The sequence below is a fragment of the Apium graveolens genome, chromosome 6 (genome assembly GCF_009905375.1).
Source record: "Apium graveolens cultivar Ventura chromosome 6, ASM990537v1, whole genome shotgun sequence".
In the NCBI taxonomy this organism is placed as follows: domain Eukaryota; kingdom Viridiplantae; phylum Streptophyta; class Magnoliopsida; order Apiales; family Apiaceae; genus Apium; species Apium graveolens.
This window is the reverse complement of record NC_133652.1, coordinates 46,383,996-46,403,040: the sequence shown is the minus strand read 5'-3', so window position 1 is coordinate 46,403,040 and position 19,045 is coordinate 46,383,996. Positions and strand designations below refer to the sequence as shown.

At 40.0% G+C, this 19,045-nt stretch overlaps 2 protein-coding genes across 3 annotated transcripts; one reads left to right on the top strand and one right to left on the bottom strand.

The window, feature by feature from the left end:
- Positions 1-5,906: 5,906 nt before the first annotated feature.
- LOC141664071 (protein INCREASED PETAL GROWTH ANISOTROPY 1-like) lies at positions 5,907-10,159 on the bottom strand. Of its 2 annotated transcripts, XM_074469930.1 has the most exons (6): positions 8,650-10,145; positions 8,247-8,378; positions 7,963-8,144; positions 7,750-7,861; positions 6,845-6,979; positions 5,907-6,753 (listed from the first exon to the last, which is right to left on the bottom strand). In XM_074469930.1, the coding sequence occupies exons 1-6, from the start codon at positions 9,673-9,675 to the stop codon at positions 6,628-6,630; spliced, it is 1,713 nt and encodes a 570-aa protein (XP_074326031.1). In that variant the 5' UTR covers positions 9,676-10,145; the 3' UTR covers positions 5,907-6,627. The 2 variants fall into 2 exon arrangements, with proteins under 2 accessions (XP_074326031.1, XP_074326032.1); XM_074469931.1 differs by lacking the exons at positions 5,907-6,753; positions 6,845-6,979 and adding an exon at positions 6,988-7,601 and having other exon boundaries at positions 8,650-10,159.
- Positions 10,160-14,255: 4,096 nt separating this feature from the next.
- LOC141664986 (uncharacterized) lies at positions 14,256-17,042 on the top strand. The gene is made up of 3 exons (XM_074470946.1): positions 14,256-15,345; positions 15,619-16,202; positions 16,254-17,042. The coding sequence occupies exons 1-3, from the start codon at positions 14,256-14,258 to the stop codon at positions 17,040-17,042; spliced, it is 2,463 nt and encodes an 820-aa protein (XP_074327047.1).
- Positions 17,043-19,045: the final 2,003 nt, after the last annotated feature.

Below are 19,045 nucleotides of genomic sequence, written 5' to 3'. Positions count from 1 at the left end.
GACAATCCAAACGATCGAGGATATGCTGCGAACCTGTGCAATATATTTCAAAGAAAATTGGGATGATAATTTGCCATTGATTGAGATTTCCTACAACAACAGTTATCACGCGAGTATTGGCATGCCGCCTTATGAAGCGTTGTATGGAAGAAAATGCAGATCCCCTACATATTGGGACGAGGTTGGTGAGCGCAAACTAATTGGGCCAAAACTAGTTCAACAAACGAAAAAGAAAGTGGAAATGATTTGTAAAAGGTTAATTATTGCTCAAGATCGACAAAAAAAATATGCGGATCGAGATCGAAAGGATATGCAATTCGAGCCCGGAGATAAAGTGTTGTTAAAGATATCTCCGTGGAAAGGTTTATCCAGATTCAGAAAGAAAGGAAAATTGAGTCCCAGGTATATTGGACCATTCGAAGCACTTAGACAAGTTGGAAAAGTGGCTTATGAATTAGCGTTACCTCCGCAGATGCAATATCTTCATAACGTGTTTCACGTTTCTCTTCTAAAGAAATATAATGGTGATGCAATCCATGTGATCGAATTGGAACCAGTGGAAATACAACAAGATTTAACTTATGTGGAACAACCAGTTCGAAACTTAGACCGAAAAGAGAGAACGCTCAGAAATAAAGTTGTACCTCTAGTTAGAGTGTTGTGGAGAAATCCTTTAAAAAAAGGAGTCAACTTGGGAATTAGAAAGTTAAATGCAATAAAAGTATCCCCATCTACTTGCTTAGACTAGATTCTAGGGACGGAATCCTTTTAAGGGGGGTAGATTGTGACGATTGGGAATTTCGCGACATGATTAAGTGAATAAAGTATAATTATGTGGTGTAATTATAAATTATGTGATTAAATAAAGGGATAAATGATTTTTTTGGTTAATTTTCTTTATTGTATATTAGTGACTGGGAACGAAAGATGACCCGTTCCAGTTTGATGAGTTAGCTTAGGGGATAAGCTGTGTTGTCGGGCCGTCAGGTAGAACGGGACCCGTTTTAAAAGAGATTAAAAGTATTTAAATGTGAACTATGTGCTATTGTGTGAAATAGAATATTTATATGAGTATTATATTTCAGTGATGTGTCAATTGATATAAAGAGAATGATTATGAAGCGTGTCTGAAAACGCTCAGCGTCGGGCCGTCAGACAAGACGCGACCCGTTACGCGAAAAAGGAAAGTAATGATAAAAAGGAAAATTTTGTGATCAAGTATGAGTTGTGATGTGTGAATATATGTGTTTGCTTTTCTGTATGCATGATTACGTGATCTGGATGATTTTAAATGATTTTAAAGTATTTATTTGATTTAAATAAGGTTTATTGGACCTTTAAATGTTTTTATAAAATTATCCGAGTATGTTCAAGGTGTGAAGTTGGTTTGGTTATCTTCAAAATAGTCCTAGAGACTTTATAAATATGATAGGCGGATTTATTTCGTGATCGGTGTATTTTAAAATAATTTTATTGAGTAATAATTCTATTTTAAGCGCAATCTTGTAAAATTCATAACAAATAAACCGTACGCTCAAAAATTATTTTAAAAATATGGCTGAAAAGCTAATTTCAAGATATATATTCTAAAAGTGATATTCGTGGAATATTTATCTTTTCTGATTTAAAAATATATTAATCAAATTCGTACCCCACTATCAACATGAGAGAAGGTTAGATGTCTCATTTCCTACCCCACTATCTCCATTGAATTTAACCAAATGACTGCACTATCCTTGCATGCATTTTGTGCTAAAAATGAGAGAAGGGTACAAGGGTAATTTCTCTTTTTTACTAACTTGTAAGTATAAAAGGAGAGAAGTTTGGTCATTTCCATATCATTCTATATCTTTCTTTTCTCTTTCTCTCTTTTCTCTCATCTCTCTTTTCTCTCTTCTCTCCCGAACTCTCCCTCTCGTCTCTCTCTCTCTCTCTCATACACTCCCTTCTTCCCTCTCTTACATGCAAAAATTAATTCTAGTTGGAAATCAAAGTTTTCACCATCAATCTTCCTTATTTCTCATTCTCTATCTGTTTATCTTTTGCATGTAAGTGTTTAAGCTAGTTTTGAAATCAACTTCTTTTGATTTTACCTAAGAAAATCTCAATTTCTTAGTATATGATCATAGAAGAAGTATAACGGATGATATGTGGTATTTTTTTTGGTTTTGTTTGGTGTTAGTTCGAATTTTGTTGTTAAAAGAAAAAGGGGGTTTTGATTTTGAATGATGAGTTGTTTATTTGTTTTAGTGTTAAACTTGATATTGAATATAAATATTTGTTTCCAAGAAAGTTTCATGGCATGCATGTAAGATTTGAGTATAATCAAATGATTTTAGTTTGATTTATAAATAAAATGAGTTAAATGGTTAAGTTAAGGGTTAAAATGAGTTGAAATTGTGATTTAAAGCCTTGCATGTCAAAATTGATCTATGCATGTGTTTTTTTTTTGAAAAAACCCGAATGGGTCTTATGATTGGAAAAGGATTAAGTCGGTTTTGTGGGCTTATATGCTAATTGCTCTAGCTACTAATGATAATCGAAATGAGTACTTGGTTGCATGTCAATTTTGGATGGTGTTTGTGTTGATTTTAGGTTCGAATTTTTGATAATTAAAAGTGGGTTTTGATTTTTGATTTTGATTGTGATTTTGATTCGACTTTTGGATTAATAAGGATGAGACTTGATTGTGTAAGTGATTCTTGTACTTGCATGTTACTAAAAGAGGTTTATTTGTGTTTGACTGTGTGTGATTGTAATTGAGTACACTTGATTGTGTTTGGTTGTAAGGGCCGAATGGTTAAGGGTGTAAAAGAGGGTGATTTGATCATAGGACTTCACAAAGTAAATGCATGTAAGATTACTAGGGATTATTTGGTTTATTTGATGGTTTTGGTTCGAATAATGTGAAATAAAAGGAAGGATTGATTCGTCTTGATATGAGATTGTATAATTGTTATTATAACTCGAGTATAGAATTTGGATACAAGGATTATATGCTATATGTTGTAATTGTGTCGCAATATGTGATTCGATGGCTATTTGGTTAAAGTATACGAGTTATGGTATAAACGTGCTTTGTGTTATGATTGAGTATATGTACTCTTAGGGTATTGCGATAAAGGGAAATTGTTAAGCGTTCCGGGAACGTCAAATGGGAATCTAATTAAGGTTTTGATTTTTGGATTGTAGATATGGAGCGTGAGGGCGTCACAGCTAGGTTTGATAATGGAACAAAAATAGTACAACAAAATTGTGTCAATCTTTTTGCTTCTAGAGGGATAGTGCATCAAAAAAGTATTGTTGGGAATCCTCAACAGAATGACAGGGTAGAGAGAAAACATGGGAATTTATTGGATACAACTAAAGCCATAAGAATTCATGCTAATCTTCCAACTAAATTATGGGATGATTGTATTTTGGCTGCTATTTACCTTATTAATTTGATGCCTAATTTTATTTTAGATCGGAAAATACCTTATAAGGTTTTAATGAAGAAATCTGATTCTTATGAGAATCTAAGAACCATAGGTTTTTTTATGTTTTACTGCTATCAAAACAATAGATAGATTAGCTCATAGAGTTAGAAGATGCATTTTACTTAGTTATCCTTATGCTCAAAAAGGATACAAATTATATGATCTTGCAACTTATCAAGTTTTTCTTAATAGACATGTTTTCCATTCAAAACTCTTGTTTCCTCTCATATTGCCCCTACTCTACCTTAGGTCAATCCAGTTGTTTCTGAATTGATAACACCTATTTTTTTGTTCTTCTACATGTCATTGATTATGCTTCTCCAGACTCTCCTACATCTACTTCTTCTGATATATTCATTCCACATACTCCATCTGATATTGTTCCACTTAGAAGAATTTTTAGAGTTTCTCAGTTACCTAAGAAGTTTGATAATTTTGTTCTTCCCACTAGCAAGTCTATTTCTCTTGCTTCTCCTGTTACATCACACATTTTTAATGTGTTTTTGAATCATCACTGTCTCATCTTGACCATCACAATTTGACAAGTCTTAATTCTGTTTTAAATACCTCTGAACCTTCATCTTCTATGCGAGCTAAAGGGGACCCTAGATGGGTTGAAACTATGCAAAAAGAGATAGTTGCTCTTGAGGCAAATGAAACTTGGGATCTGACACCTTTACCTCCTGATGCTCATGTTATTGGTTCAAAATGGGTTTTTAAAATTAAGTTCAACCCTGATAGTTCTGTGGAAAGGTGCAAAACCAGATTAGTGGCAATAGGGGATAAACAGATTAAGGGAAAGGATTTCAAGCATACTTTTAATCCTATGGCCAAATTTACTACTGTTAGATGTTTAATTGCATTAGCTGCTACAAACAATTGGCACATTCAACAATTAGATATAAACAATACGTCTCTTCATGATTTTATTGATCAGGATATCTATATGATGCCTCCTCTTGGCTATGATGTTCCTCCAGGCTTCGTTTGCAAATTAAAAAGATCCATTTATAGCTTAAGACAGGCTTCCAGGTAATGGAACATTGAACTGACTAAATTTTTTATTGATATGGGTTACAGTTAATCTAATCAAAATTGTTCCTTATTTATCAAACAACAAGACACTTCTTATATAGTCATTGTCTGTTATGTGGATGATTTACTTCTTACTGGAAATGATTTTGATGCAATTCAAATTATCAAATTTGATTTACATAAGGCTTTTACTATCAAGGATCTAGGTGATCTTAAATACTTTCTTGAGGTTGAAGTTTACATGGATGCTTCAAAAATCAAACTTAATCAACGCAAATACATCATTGATTTACTTAAGGATATTAATATGCTCAATTGTACTCCTGTTGTTTTTCCTTTGTCAAAAGGTTTGCAGTTAAGCATTGATGACACTCCAACACTTTCTAATCCTGAAATTTACAAAAGGGTAGTTGGCAAGTTATTTTACTTGAACCTCACTAGACCTGATATCTCCTATGTTGTTCAACAATTATCTCAATTTTTGTCTGCACCTCCACAATTTCATTTAAATGCTGCACAACATGTGTAACGATATCTCAAAGGTACTTTAAATGTTGGTTTGTTTTATAAGGAAAAACATTTCTCTGGAATTAACAGCGTACTGTGATGCTGATTGACTTACTTGTCCCTTTTCGACTCAGTCATTATCTGGTTATGCTATTTTTCTCGGTTTCTCTTCGATTTCTTGGAACATAAGAAGCAAAAGATAGTTTCTAAGAGTACTGTTGAAGCTGAATATTGTAGTATAAGTTATACTACTAGTGAACTTGTCTGGTTAGAAGGCTTTTTCATTGATCTTAATATTTCTATCAAACACCTATTAATCTTTATTGTAACAAAAATATATTGCTGAGCATCAGATATTTCAAAAACGCACTAAACAGATTCGCATGGATTGCCATTTCGTTCGAGATTTTGTTAATTCTGGCTTCATCAAAAAATTTCATATTAGAACTGTCTGCGGATATCATAACAAAGACTTTGTCTGCGGCTCAACACAAAGAACTGCCTCTCAAGTCTCTCAAGTCTCTCAAGTTTGGTCTTCTGTTTGAACCTCCATAAAGTCCAACTTGAGGGGGGTATTGGCATATTCAAGTATTTAAATTAAAAATAGAAATACTTATAGTTAAGTTTAGGCGGAAAAGTTTATTAAAGACATTACATTTCTCTGAGTATGTATATAAGAAACGGATGGAAAATAACATCACATTTCTCTGAGTATGTATATAAGAAACGGATGGAAAATAACATCATATCTTCTTCTTTCTAATCAATACAGTTGCTATAGATATACATATATACAATCTATCTCTATACTTACTTTAGTTGATCACTAATGGCTCCAGATTGAGCTTTAATATCAGATTTTGTCATTAGTTATTCTTTTTTTGTGACATTTAAGCCGGATATCCAATCTCAACCTCTCATAAAAGTAGTCAAATAGAAAATAATTAAAACATTGTAAATCTTAAGGCTAAGCAATAAATTTGATTGAAATGAGGAAATAGTACTTAACAAGAAACAACAAGATAAGAGAACACTACACTAAACCTTCAGTTTAGTGTTACTCAGCGTCTGATACATACTGAAAGTTCGACTACGAAAAACATTTTAATCTCCCACTTGTTCCGCATTCCAGCTAAAGCAGAAAGTCCCTCCAAAACTTCATTGTTCAAAATGCCTCCACTGTGATTTATATATTCATCAGCTTGACCATCACTGATTCTCACTTAGTCAATTCATTGGTTTCCCTGTGTTTAGGTGTGATATGAATGAACTTTTTACGTGTTCTACTTCAAAGGTGGTCGAATACTCTGCTTATCAAAAAGATATACACAATGTAGCACAATTTCAAGAAGTGTAAACCAAATTATAACATGGGATGAGGGCTCAAAATACCACATGTATCCCACATCTTACAAAATTACACTGTTGCTTAGAAGGGCTAGTTGTTGGTATGGTGACTTGGACACAGAAAAGCCCCGGAAATTAGCGTGAGATAGCTAATAAAGTAATTAATTTACTTTGAACTTCTGAAAGGTTCTTTAATCAAGAATTACAATCCTTGATTGATCTTCCATCGTGTTTGTAGAGCTATTGTGTTCTCTCTGTTTCAGCAAGCTGTAGACCTCCAAGCATAATTTTGTTGTTGACTCTGGCATTGTATACCGCACAGTCTTGCTTTATGTCGCAGATGTTGGAATGCCCTCATCGTTTCTGCATCAAAACCCCCTGCAAACTGCCCAGCCCAGGATCAAATTATTTAAAGTTTACGACAAAACTTTCAAGCACCGACCTTGACTATGAAATGTCAAAATTAAAAGTCATACCTGATGTGCCCGGAAAGCAAACCTTACTCCTTCAACTATCATTTCTTCTTCTTCAGAGCCCCCACCTACCATTTCAAGTTCTGCCAAAATTCTTTCCATGTAGTTCATTGCTAATTTTACAGATGCTAGCTTAATCTGATAAAGTCCACAGAAACATTAGTTAATACCGTATTCATGATTTACATTAACTTGTCTATTGAGATGAATCTTACAAATAGGTAAGAAACCCAAGCACATGGCTTAGATCAATACTGTCATGGGCATGGAAACATAATCTTGTATATTTAAGTATTGGGTCCAAAAGGATAGGATATTTTGAAGTGCAATTATATTACTTTTTGAATGCTAAAATTATGAATAACTCAACGACAAAATTTATGTATACGGATCTTGTTTGGCCTATAATATCTATACGAAATGAAATAACAACTAAAAAAAACAGGTGATATGTTAATGTCTACGGATCTTGCTTGGTCTAGGATCTCTGAAGTCTTTTTTGTCCAAGAATTTATTAAGTGCGCGAATTGCCTTTTGAGATCAGAGCCACCTAGTATAGTAGTAACCTCGACAGAATTCTTAAGAGAGCTTCCCAACTCCAATTTTCCAGGCTGTGCTCCATTTATAGGTGAACAGATGGATGAACACGACGAAAGGCCGAATGCCCTAACAATCACTTCCACATTCTATGATATGACATTAAGACTAGTGGGTGCCTTTGCAACTATAGTATATGATCAGTCACCTTATGCGCAATGGTCTGAAGAAAAAGACACTAATTGCTAGTATATGACTACTATACTCCAGCAAAATTAGAAAAAAAAATAGTAAAAATATGAATTAATTTAAAACTGTGGAATATATCTGAGCTTGTATATATTAAAGAACTTGAGGATATAATCATTTACCTGACTTGTAAATCCAGTCTCTAGTATCCAATCTATTGGAATTTGGAACCCTTGATATCGTTGGCCAGACAATTCCTTAGTTCGTGAGAGATTGTAAGCTCCGTTCTCTAGTCTGTGCAGTCACAATTGTTTACTCATTTAGAATGCAATCATCTCTCTTAACATGTTTTGCATTAAAATCTAGGCAAACACAAAGCTAAGGTGTTGGCTTACTTTTCAAACAAGGCTTGCATTTTCTTGAGAGCGGGAATAAAAGGCAACTGGGGATCGTCACTGAACGAAGATGCCTCTGATACCAGCTTCTTGACATCACAATAACCAAATACTGCTTCTCTTAATATATCGGCTTTTTTCTCTGGCCACTGGAAGTGTTTAAGCACTGCTCTCTCGTCGACCTAAAATTAAGAAATTTATCAAAGTTATAATTAATGACACTGTACTACAGGACAGAATATTTAGAAAAACTTATCACTGGGGTAGGATTATATATATATTACCAGGTAAGACAGCTCGTCATCAAGCCATTTAACAAAAGCAACAGCATCTTGAATATCTGAAAATTTAGCATCCTCGACTTCTTTGATCAAGAACCTAATGAACTCACCTTGCGTTTCTACATCTGATTTAATCTGAAATTGGAGATGACAAGGAAATATAAAACATTAAGTTAGTCCTTGGGAAAAAAAGCCCGCCATGTCACAAATCCAGTTAAAAAGAACATGTAATTGAACTTATTGCACTCAAAGGCTCAAACCAAGAACATATTCAGTCCTAACTAGTGATGCATTTTTAAGAAGTAATACTTGGATACACTAAGAATACTAGATTCAGTCAGTTGTGTTTACTGACAAAGTAACAAGAAGCTAAATCAAGAAAAATAAGATATACGATGGTACTTACTGCAAGCAAATAGGATGATCGGTTCTCAATCTCCCCGATCATGTTTCGTGATTTTGTAGTCCCTGGCATCCCATCAGTCGCTCCTCCACCACCAGTATCTCTCCTCGAATCTCTCCGCATCAGAGAGTGGTAAAACTCCACAACCTCCGGCACTCTCCTCACCTTCCCCACCGCAACCATAAACCCCTTAGGTGGCGGTGGGGGAGGCTGAGGAGCCACATTCAACAACGGTTGAGCTACAACTAATGACAAGACAGAGTCTGACGAATCAGCACATGTGACATTTGGTCTTGGCGGGGGTCTTGGAATTCTAGGCATCCGAGATTCAGCTGATACAACAAACTCTACACTAACTCCTAAACGATCTGGCAATATAATTTCAGATTCAACTTTTTCTTTACCTACTGGTTGCTCTAAATAATCAAACTTTTCAAGAATGTTCCCATTTTTCCTAACACTAGATTTACAAGAAACATCAGTTAAGCCCTGAAACCTCTGCAATTTCGATACTTGTCCATTCTTTTTCCTAATATCCACCTTTGTCATTGGACTCAACTCCGAAACCTTAGCTTCCAATGCCTTAATTCTCTCCCCATAATCTCTACTCTGTTCAACTAACTTACAATGCAGCATTTCAACTTCTTGCCTCAACCTCTCATTCTCATTCCCCAAACAAGCCACCATTGTTTCCGATCGCTTAATCTCATGATCTTTTTCGACAATCCTGTTTTCTAGATCCGAAACAACAGAACTAGATTCTTTAAATTTCTTTAGTTGAAGAATCTGTGTCTTAAATACACACTCTCTCTGCTGCATTTCATCCAGTAGGTGGAGAAGCTCAGGTACATCAGGTGGACGTGGCTGGACTTGCGCAGAGGCACGTGGGAAATAAACACTGAATGAGCGTGAGGGTGGTCCCTTTTGAGGTGGCTTCGTTGAGGTTGTAAAAGATGGTTGTTTTATAGGTGCGACTGGTTTTGGATTTGCTGAAGTTCTTTGAAAACCCGTCACCTTTCCAGTAACCATATTTACAAAGGTGTGCGTGTGTATGTACGTAGAGTGTTATGTTTTTAAGTTGATCCAATGTAGATAAAGGGGTTCGGACATGGAGTGAGTCTGAGGGAAAATGTAGTACAATCTAACTGACAATGTCTTTGTCTGCTCACTACTGTGTGCGAGGAACGGGACAGAGTGTTAATTAAAATAGTTAATTTGACCCATCCGAATCTTATTCGATTCTTGATATAAAAAAGTCGATATTCGATCTTGATGTCTCTAAATCTCAATGATTTTAATATATGAGATATAATTTTCCAAAAGTGTCGACGCCTGTAAAGTGGAGGAGACAACAAGACTATCGGAGAAATAAGAAAGAGAGTGACTTCCGGTTGGTGAGCATGGAGAAATAAACAAGTATTAATGTCTAGTATGCGATGAACATGAATCTATCACCGCCAAGATTTGAAGCACATCTGTTTCTCATGCTCTTTGTCCCCTTCAAATAAGAGAGTAGTTGTTTATATCTTTATGACAATATACGTCGTCAAATGTATATGTTCAACTACTGAGATGGATGATTTAGGTGACAACAATTTTGTAGTAAAAATAGTGAAAACAATTATATCGTGTACTTGAACATTTTAAATGATGCTAAATATTATCAGAGTCCTCCGCCTAATATATGTTCTCATCAGACTATCATCCTGTTGATTATAATTATATAGGCGCATAGTATTATAAAAAGTATCTGTTCAATTTTAATTTATATTTATTTATATAAACAAATAAATATTTGATTCCAAACCAGCAAAACTCCCAAAGAAGGGATTTGAGTTTTTATTGAACTAAAAATGAAAGTTTAATGCATCGCAACTTCGTTATTAAAGAAATGGAAACTCAAACTCTGCTCTTCTGTAAATAAGTAAGTCTAATTATAGATGCAAAATGACTATAGTCATTATTATAATTTGACACTAAAAGGTGTTATTTTGGTGTTAAAATAAAAGTTGCACGCTAGTTTCATAACTAGTTTCAAATTTTTATAAATCTTTTAACTTTTACTTAATTTAATATTGTTTTGATACTTTAAGATGTACGAGACAATAATCATTTAACTTTTACTCTTCATTTATGTTATGCCCAGAAATTGGTATAAACAATATTTAGATTAAGATTAATATAATGGGCAGAATTAAAGGAGGAGCGCCTGAAATCTAGGAAAAAAATGAGATTGACTTTCCATAAATAGAAGGTGCGCCCTAAGAACGCGTCCCATTGAATTGAATAGCTGATTGACAGTTGTGGTTATCATGCATTAAAGGCGCGCCCTCCAACAGGTAGAGAAGGCGCGTCTAGTTATCAAGAAGGAGGAGAGAATTTTCTTAACTGAAACATGTAGTGTAGTCAGCCTTAGGGCGCATCTTGAGCAAGGAAGGCTCTTTGGACGGGTTGTTTGGACATGATTGTTTTGGCAGACTTGTTTGATTTAGACAGAATTGGAGCGAGCCCTAAAGATGAATAGTTTAGGGCGCGCCCTATGATGTAGAATGATAAAAGAAGAGACCAAAGGCTGGTAACACAGGGCGGTGCCGACATACAGAGATGTCAGGGCGCGCCCTCAACTTTTACCTGACATATAAATATAACTTTTATGTGCTGCTTGGATGGATTCTCTGGAAGACTCAAGGAAGATGGAGAATGTTATTACTAACCTATTGATGCAGGTACTCTATTGAAGAACTCCTTCCTGTAGCATATCTACAGGAAAGGCGGTGTCCGTGGTCAGAGACCTCCAGGGGTATGCCTGGACTGAAGGCCTCCTCCTGTAGTCAATGGGTGTCCTCATTGGGGATGTGGGGTGAAATCTGGTGTGTGCTTTGGGAGCTCTGTCTCTATAGTCAACGGGTGTCCTCGTTGGGAGACTTTGGAGTATCCTGCACTTCGCATCCAAAAGCTTGGGATCACTTGTCCTGCAATCTGGTAGGGGCTCCTTATCGGGGGACAAGGATGCGTCCAACATTTGGGGTGAACCACGGCTATACCTGCGTCCACGAACTAGAGAAACAGCTGGTAGCGGAGGGTTATCCTTGGCCAGGGAGATGCCTCATCCGTGAAGTCTCGAAGCCATGGACGAGCCTTGGGCCTTTGTGGTTGGGCCTCATCGGCGGACATTCCTAAAGCTAGTAGAAGACGGTTTCCAGTGGGTTTCCCATTGGGCCTCAGGATAAGAAATCTAAGCCCATTAGGTTTCTTGTTCCCCAAGAACTACGTGGGCTTGATCCCCTATAAATAGGGGTAAGTAGGCACATTGTAAGGGGGGAGAAGAGAGAGCGCAAAGGAGCCACCACTAACCCTAAGCAATCTCAGCCCCCAATAATCAACACCACCAAACACTGTTCATCTTTTCCGACGAGTACTGTTCATCGGATCCACCGACTACTGTTCACTTTTCCGATAAAGAACCGCCATCACAGATCTCGTTTCCGGCTACTAACCGAGCGGCTCAGGCGCCTGGAAAAACACCCATGACAGACAGGGATGTCTCGGCCGGCCATGGCCACACTGAAAGAGGGCGTGTGCCGATAACCCCGTGACGCCTGGACTATTCTAATGACACGTCCCCGATCGTTGAGCTAGTGGAAGAAGATGCTGATGGACGGGAAATTCTGCGAACAGATAACCGGGGAGCCACCCATCCGCACCGCTCTGGATGTAGTCTCGAGGAACGCCGGCAGGCGGAGTCAATGCCGGAGAATCAGCCACGAGGCTTCGCAGCTCTGAAAGATCGCTTGGGGATTCGCTTGGGCGATGACGATTTGAGAATGGTGTTACTTGAATGGCAGAAAGAAGCTGATCGCGGAGATGTGACTCCCCATGATACAACGCGTGTGCCCCTGAATTCCCAGGAAAATCGGGAGCGGCACCGCGATCCAACGCGTGTGCCCCTGAATTCCCAGGAAAATCGATAGCGGCACCGCGATCCAACGCGTGTGCCCCCGAATCCCCAGGAAAATAGGGAGCGGCACCGCGATCATGAGAGAGCTCCTCCCCGCTGATCGCTGGATCGATATGGACGTGGGTATGGAAACGATCGATAGAGAATGCCTCAATGGAGAGGAAGAGGTGGAGGCCGAGGCAGATATTTAGACGGGTACTGTCGTGGCAATCACCGCGGACACCTTGATTCCTGCTGGTATAACCAAGCAGATGGCTATGATTATGTGGAACATGATGATCCCAGGAATATAGAAAACTATGACCGCGGTACGGTTCGGGGCCGCGGCCAAGGTGGGGAAGAGAATCAAGGGAGAAATCAAGAACGAAATCCTGAAATAATTGTAATACCTGAAGAGGCCCAGAATACAAACCAGCAGCAAGCCCCTTCCGGGGGGAATCAAGTGGAAATACCTCCATTACAACCCCAAGGTCCGCAGTCTCAAATGCAGACCATTCCCGGCGTGGGAACTTTCAATGTAGGAGATCTGAAAAGGCTACTTAACCATCTCGAAGGCAGGGTGACGGCTACAGCTGAAATCCCGTCCCCATTCTCGGCAGCAGTAAGGGATGCACAATTGCCGGCCGGGTATCACAACACTACTAACGATCTCCGTTTCCACGGAAACTCAGATCCGGTGGAATTCCTGGGCCGTTTTAATATAGAGATGGATGTGTACCAAGTCCCGGACTTGGCTCGATGTCGTCTCTTGGCGGCAACCTTTAGAGAAAGCGCCCAGCAGTGGTTTCAAAAGCTCGAGCCAGGGGTGATCACCTCGTGGGATCAGATGAAGAATTTGTTCTTAACTAAGTTCCAAGCCGCGGTGAGATACGCTCCCTCTGTCACAACTCTTGCCAATGTTAGGCAAAGAGAAAATGAAAGCTTAACATCGTACTTCAACAGGTTCAACGCCGAGTCTACTAGCGTGAGGGGGGCGTCAGACGAAGCCTTAAAAAGTTTCCTGATCGCAGGATTAAGGGTTGGTTCAGATTTTTGGAAGCACTTACAAGGGAAAGATCCGGCCACTCTCGCAGATGTCTTCACTTTGGCAGAATCCTTTAAAGCTATAGAACAATCTTTGGCAGATGTACAACCAACCTCACAGTCGAGTCAGAGAAACAAAGGAAGGAAGAGGGATAGGTCACCAAGCCCGAGATACCGAAGGGATAGTTGAAGCCCAGACCGGATAAATACAACAAGCACAAGGAGGGGATGGAGCCCTCCCTCAAACTATGACTACAGGACAAGCCGGTACACACCTTTGGTCGCATCTATCGACCATATCTATGAGGTAAACCGAAATAAAGGGCTATTTAGAAAACCTGAAGCTTTATCATCATGGCAAAGCAAAGACAAGAAAAAATATTGCGAATACCATGAATTATCTGGACATAACACGCACGAGTGCCGACATTTAAAAGACGAAATCGAAGCGCTTATCAAGGAAGGATACCTCGGATAATGGGTAGTTAAGGAAGTAAGGAAGCACAAGGATGACAGGACAAGGGAAGAGGAAAGACGAGCCCCACGCGGGACAAACAATGATACCCCGGAGGAAAATAAATTTATCAGAGATGGCAGTATCCGAACAATCTACGGGGGAGATCCCGGAATGGAATGCAGCAACCGAGCCTTGGCAAAATACGCTAGGGAAGCCCGGTTCAGGCCTCTCACAGATATTCATAGGGTGGAAACCCGGCCACCCAAGGTGTTTAAGGGTGAGTCCATGGATATCACTTTCAGAGAAATAGATGCCCGATGGGTACATCACCCACACAATGATGCGTTGGTTATTTCCATCCAAATCGGTACAAAGAATGTCCATAGAGCCTCTGTGGACAATGGAAGCTCCGCAAACATCCTCTATTACAGCACCTTCAAAAAGATGGGACTGCCTGATCAGGATATGTCGGGGGAAGACTCGTGGGTCTATGGTTTTTCAGGTGCAGGAGTTAGAGTCATGGGGTCAATTCGGCTCCCATGTACACTGGGGGAAAGCCCACTGTCGGTAACAAAGATGCTCGAATTTAAGGTTCTGAATCAGGAATCGTCCCACAACGTGTTATTGGGACGACCTTTTCTGCGGGAAATGAGAGTCATCACTTCAATTCATCACCTAACTATCAAATTTCCAACGCCAAATGGAGTGGGAATTATCAGGGGTTCCCAATATGACTCACGGGAGTGCTACATGCAAGCATTGAAAGGTTTCAGAAAAGACTCCCACGCCGATGATACTCCGGACATGGATCGGGAGAAAAGCATTGAGCAACCAACCGAGGAAATCCGAGTCCACTATTATGTTGAGCAAGAAGAAGAACATCCCTCTGAGTTGCCCTCGACAATGTTGTACTTGGAAGACATAATCAGAATTGAGATGTTGGAAGAAGAAGAGGAGGCGATGGATACCATAGTCCAAGCAGATTTCCATGGGGAACGTTTAGAAGGCAGATTTGATGTCTTGCAAAGCCTCGAACAGGGTGATGCCATTCCTCTTGCAGGAGCACCCTCGCCCGCAAAATATACTGAAAAAGTTGATGACTCTACTACGCAAGGCACACCGCCTGAAGGGGATGCACCCTCTCTACAAGACCAGGAGATCTATAATCCCCTTGACTTGGATCCCCGGATACCAATGCCGACGGAAAAGATGGGGCCAGCAGAAGATACGATCGAGATCCTCGTTGATGAAAAAGACCCGAGTAAGGTTCTGAGAATAGGGTCCCAATTGGCACCAAGGTTAAAGGAAAGTCTTTCAATATTTCTATTGGCGAACCTTGATGTATTTGCATGGAGCCATTCTGATATGGTGGGGATTGATCCAGAAATAATGTGCCACCGATTGAATATCGACCCCAAGCATAAAGGGGTTCGATAAAAACGAAGGGCCGTAAGTGGAGAGAGAGCTATAGCCCTAGCAGAAGAAGTAGAAAGGCTCCTAGACGTCGGACTAATTCGAGAATCTTTTTACCCAGAATGGCTAGCAAATCCGATATTGGTAAAAAAACGCAACGGCAAATGGAGAACGTGCGTGGAGTTCACCGACCTAAATAAAGCATGCCCAAAAGATAGTTTTCCCCTACCAAGAATTGATCAGTTGGTCGATGCCACGGCGGGACATGCCCTGCTCAGCTTCATGGACGAATATTCTGGGTATAACCAGATCCTTATGTATGAGCCTGACCAGGAGCACACCTTTTTCATCACCGATAGAGGGCTCTATTGCTATATCGGAATGCCATTTGGTCTGATCAACGCCGGTGCCACTTACCAAAGGTTGGTAAACAAAATTTCCAAGAAGCAGATTGGGAAGACTATGGAAGTGTATGTGGATGACATGCTCGTGAAATCGAAAAGGGCGGAAGACCACGTCGCCGACTTAACTGAAATGTTCCATATCCTGAGAAAATATAGGATGAAACTGAACCCGCAGAAATGCGTGTTCGGCGTAGAGTCGGGAAAATTCTTGGGATTCATGGTCAATAACCGAGGAATTGAGGCCAACCCGGCAAAAATAAAAGCTCTGCTAGACATGAAATCTCCCACCAGTGTCAAACAGGTACAGAGTCTAACATGAAGGATCGCGGCCCTGAATCGATTTGTGTCAAAGTCGTCGGATAGGTGCAAAGAATTCTTCAAAGCGATCAAAGGGAGAGGGAAGGATTTTCTGTGGACCCCTGATTGTGAAGAAGCTTTTCTGAAAATCAAAGAACAACTGGGAAATCCGCCGATGTTGGCCAAACCAGAAGACGGAGAAACATTAATTCTATATTTGGCGGTGTCAGAATATTCCGTCAGTGCCGTCTTGTTAAAGGAAGAAGCAAGCCACCAGTGGCCTGTATACTATGTAAGCAAAAGGTTGTTGGATGAGGAAACCAGATATACCAACATGGAAAAATTAGTGTACGCTCTTATTCTTGCGGCACGAAAGCTAAGACCGTATTTTCAGGCTCACAGAATAGAAGTTCGCACCGCTTATCCGCTCCGGCAAATTTTACATAAACCTGAATCGTCAGGAAGAATGTTAAAATGGGCCATAGAGCTAGGGCAATTCGATTTGGAATATTGTCCACGCACGGCAATCAAAGGACAAGCGTTGGCCGATTTCGTACTTGAGTTTGATGAAGAAATTGATGATAAGGCCATAGTGCCGGCAAAACCAACCCCGCAAGAAAGTCATCAGGACGAAAAGAAGCAGGAACTCCCCCACCCGTGGTGGACATTACATGTGGACGGGGTCGTAAACAACAGCGGGTCCGGTGCCGGGATAGTCTTGATTACTCCGGAGGGGCACCGCTTGATGAGTGCTATCCATTTCAAGTTTTATGCTACCAACAATGATGTTGAGTATGAAGTCTTGATTAACGGTCTGAAGTTAGCTCTGGAGGTAGGGCCGTGAATTTGATAGTTCAAAGTGATTCCGAATTAGTTGTCAATCAAGTCAACGGAGGATTCCAAACCCGAGGACCGCGGACAGAGCTGTATATGAGATGTGCAAAACGCCTACTGGGAAAATTTTCAAGTGCCAGACTGGAAAGTGTTCCGCGAGAAGAGAATAGTAATGCGGACGCTTTGGCCAAGATGGGTTCACAGATGGACAGCGTTCAACTTGGACAAATCCCCTTGGGGATCCAGGAAGTTCCAAGTATCCCAGAGGTGGAGGTGTTTCAAACGCAAGAAATCCCAAAAGAAAACTGGATAACCCTCATCCATAACTATATTCAGTCAGGGGCTGTACCGGAGGATAAACTACAGGCTCGACGTCTTCGGTACCAAGCTGCAAAGTATGTCGAGTATGACGGGGTACTATACAAGAGAGGATTTAACCAGCCACTGTTATGTTGTGTGGACAGGGAAGAGGGAAATTATATTCTCAGAGAGGTGCATTAAGGGATTTGTGGCAATCACTCGGGGGGTGGTTCTTTGGCATTAAAATTGCTCAGACAAGGGTACTACTGGCCGACTATGAGGGAAGATGCTTTCAATTTTGTCCGGGCTTGTGATCGTTGCCAACGGTTCACCAACTATTCCAACATCCCGACATCCACCATTACCTCATTAACAAGTCCCTGGCCTTTCGTCATGTGGGGGATTGATCTCATTGGAGAGTTACCCAAAGCAAAGGGGGGTGTGAAATACGCCGTGGTAGATGTGGACTACTTCACCAAATGAGCAGAAGCCACGCCACTAGCCACGATCACGGCAAAGAAGATAAGAGATTCTGTGTTCAACTCCATAGTATGCAGGTTTGGTATTCCTTACAAGCTCATTTCAGACAATGGAAAACAATTTGATAGTAAGGAGTTAAGGAAGCTCTGTGAAGACTTAAAGATTAAAAAAGACTTCGTCACGGTTTATCATCCACAGAGTAATGGTCAGACAGAAGTCATAAACAAAATCATAAAACATACCTTGAAGGCAAAGTTAGAAGAAAAGAAAGGGGATTGGCCAGAAGAAATGCCTATGGTCCTTTGGTCTTACAACACGACACCTAGGACAACCACAGGTGAAACCCCTTTTCTGCTGACCTACGGGTATGAGGTCATGGTTCCCGTGGAGGTAGGAGCAGGATCTCTACGGAGAGATGTGTTCGTCGAGGAGAATGCAGAAGTTAACCAGAGGCTCCACTTGGATCTGTTAGATGAAGCCCGGGCAAATGCTCAATTGAAGCTCGCTGCGTACCAACAGAGGGTCGCAAGGTATTTCAATAAAAAAGTAAAACCCATACCGTTCAAGGTTGGAGACCTCGTGTTGCGAAAGGTTATGCCAAACACTAAGATAGCTCAGCACGGGGTGCTTGGAGCTAATTGGGAAGGACCGTACAAAGTCAAAGCTATACTCTGGAAAGGGACCTATCGCTTAGAAGATCTAGATGGTAAACTTATTCCTCGAGCATGGAATGCAGAACATTTGCGGAAGTATTATCAGTAGGGTGTGGTTGTGCCCCCTTTGTTTCCTTGTTTTAATTCTTATGTAATAGGCTAGTAGCAAATAAATTCCTCATAGCCTCGGGGGGTAGTACACATGACTGCGAACCTCGGAACTAGCAGAAGGAAGAAATTTTTTTCAAATAATTTCCCCATAGAGCATAGTAGCCATGGGACTGGTATAATTTACCCACTAGAGCGCATTATCAATAAAAGAGAAAAGTTACTTCAAAAGTTACTGTATTTGCTTAACATGAAAATTCTCACCTGAAAAATATCAATGGCGCGCCCTACAAAGAGGCGCGCCCTATCTGATAAACTCCTGCTTTATGATCATGACAGACATAGTAGACAAAAGTGAAGAAAATAAATGCACATGGTCAATAAGGCGCGCCTATTGGACCAATAAGTAAATTAAAATATGGCAAAGGCACTAATGGAAAGAAACACAATGACAAACTTTGAGATCACACAA

What these genes read in the sequence shown, in the direction of transcription:
- LOC141664986 (XM_074470946.1), top strand. Translation starts at nt 14,256, where the DNA reads ATGGAATGCAGCAACCGAGCCTTGGCAAAATACGCTAGGGAAGCCCGG. An exon ending in CGTTGATGAAAAAGACCCGA is followed by an intron (nt 15,346 to 15,618) that starts GTAAGGTTCTGA and finishes CTTTTTACCCAG; the next exon opens with AATGGCTAGCAAATCCGATA. An exon ending in CTCCCACCAGTGTCAAACAG is followed by an intron (nt 16,203 to 16,253) that starts GTACAGAGTCTA and finishes TTTGTGTCAAAG; the next exon opens with TCGTCGGATAGGTGCAAAGA.
- LOC141664071 (XM_074469930.1), bottom strand. Translation starts at nt 9,675, where the DNA reads ATGGTTACTGGAAAGGTGACGGGTTTTCAAAGAACTTCAGCAAATCCA. An exon ending in AGACTGGATTTACAAGTCAG is followed by an intron (nt 6,980 to 7,749) that starts GTAAATGATTAT and finishes GGACTTTATCAG; the next exon opens with ATTAAGCTAGCATCTGTAAA. An exon ending in TTGCTTTCCGGGCACATCAG is followed by an intron (nt 6,754 to 6,844) that starts GTATGACTTTTA and finishes TGGGCTGGGCAG; the next exon opens with TTTGCAGGGGGTTTTGATGC.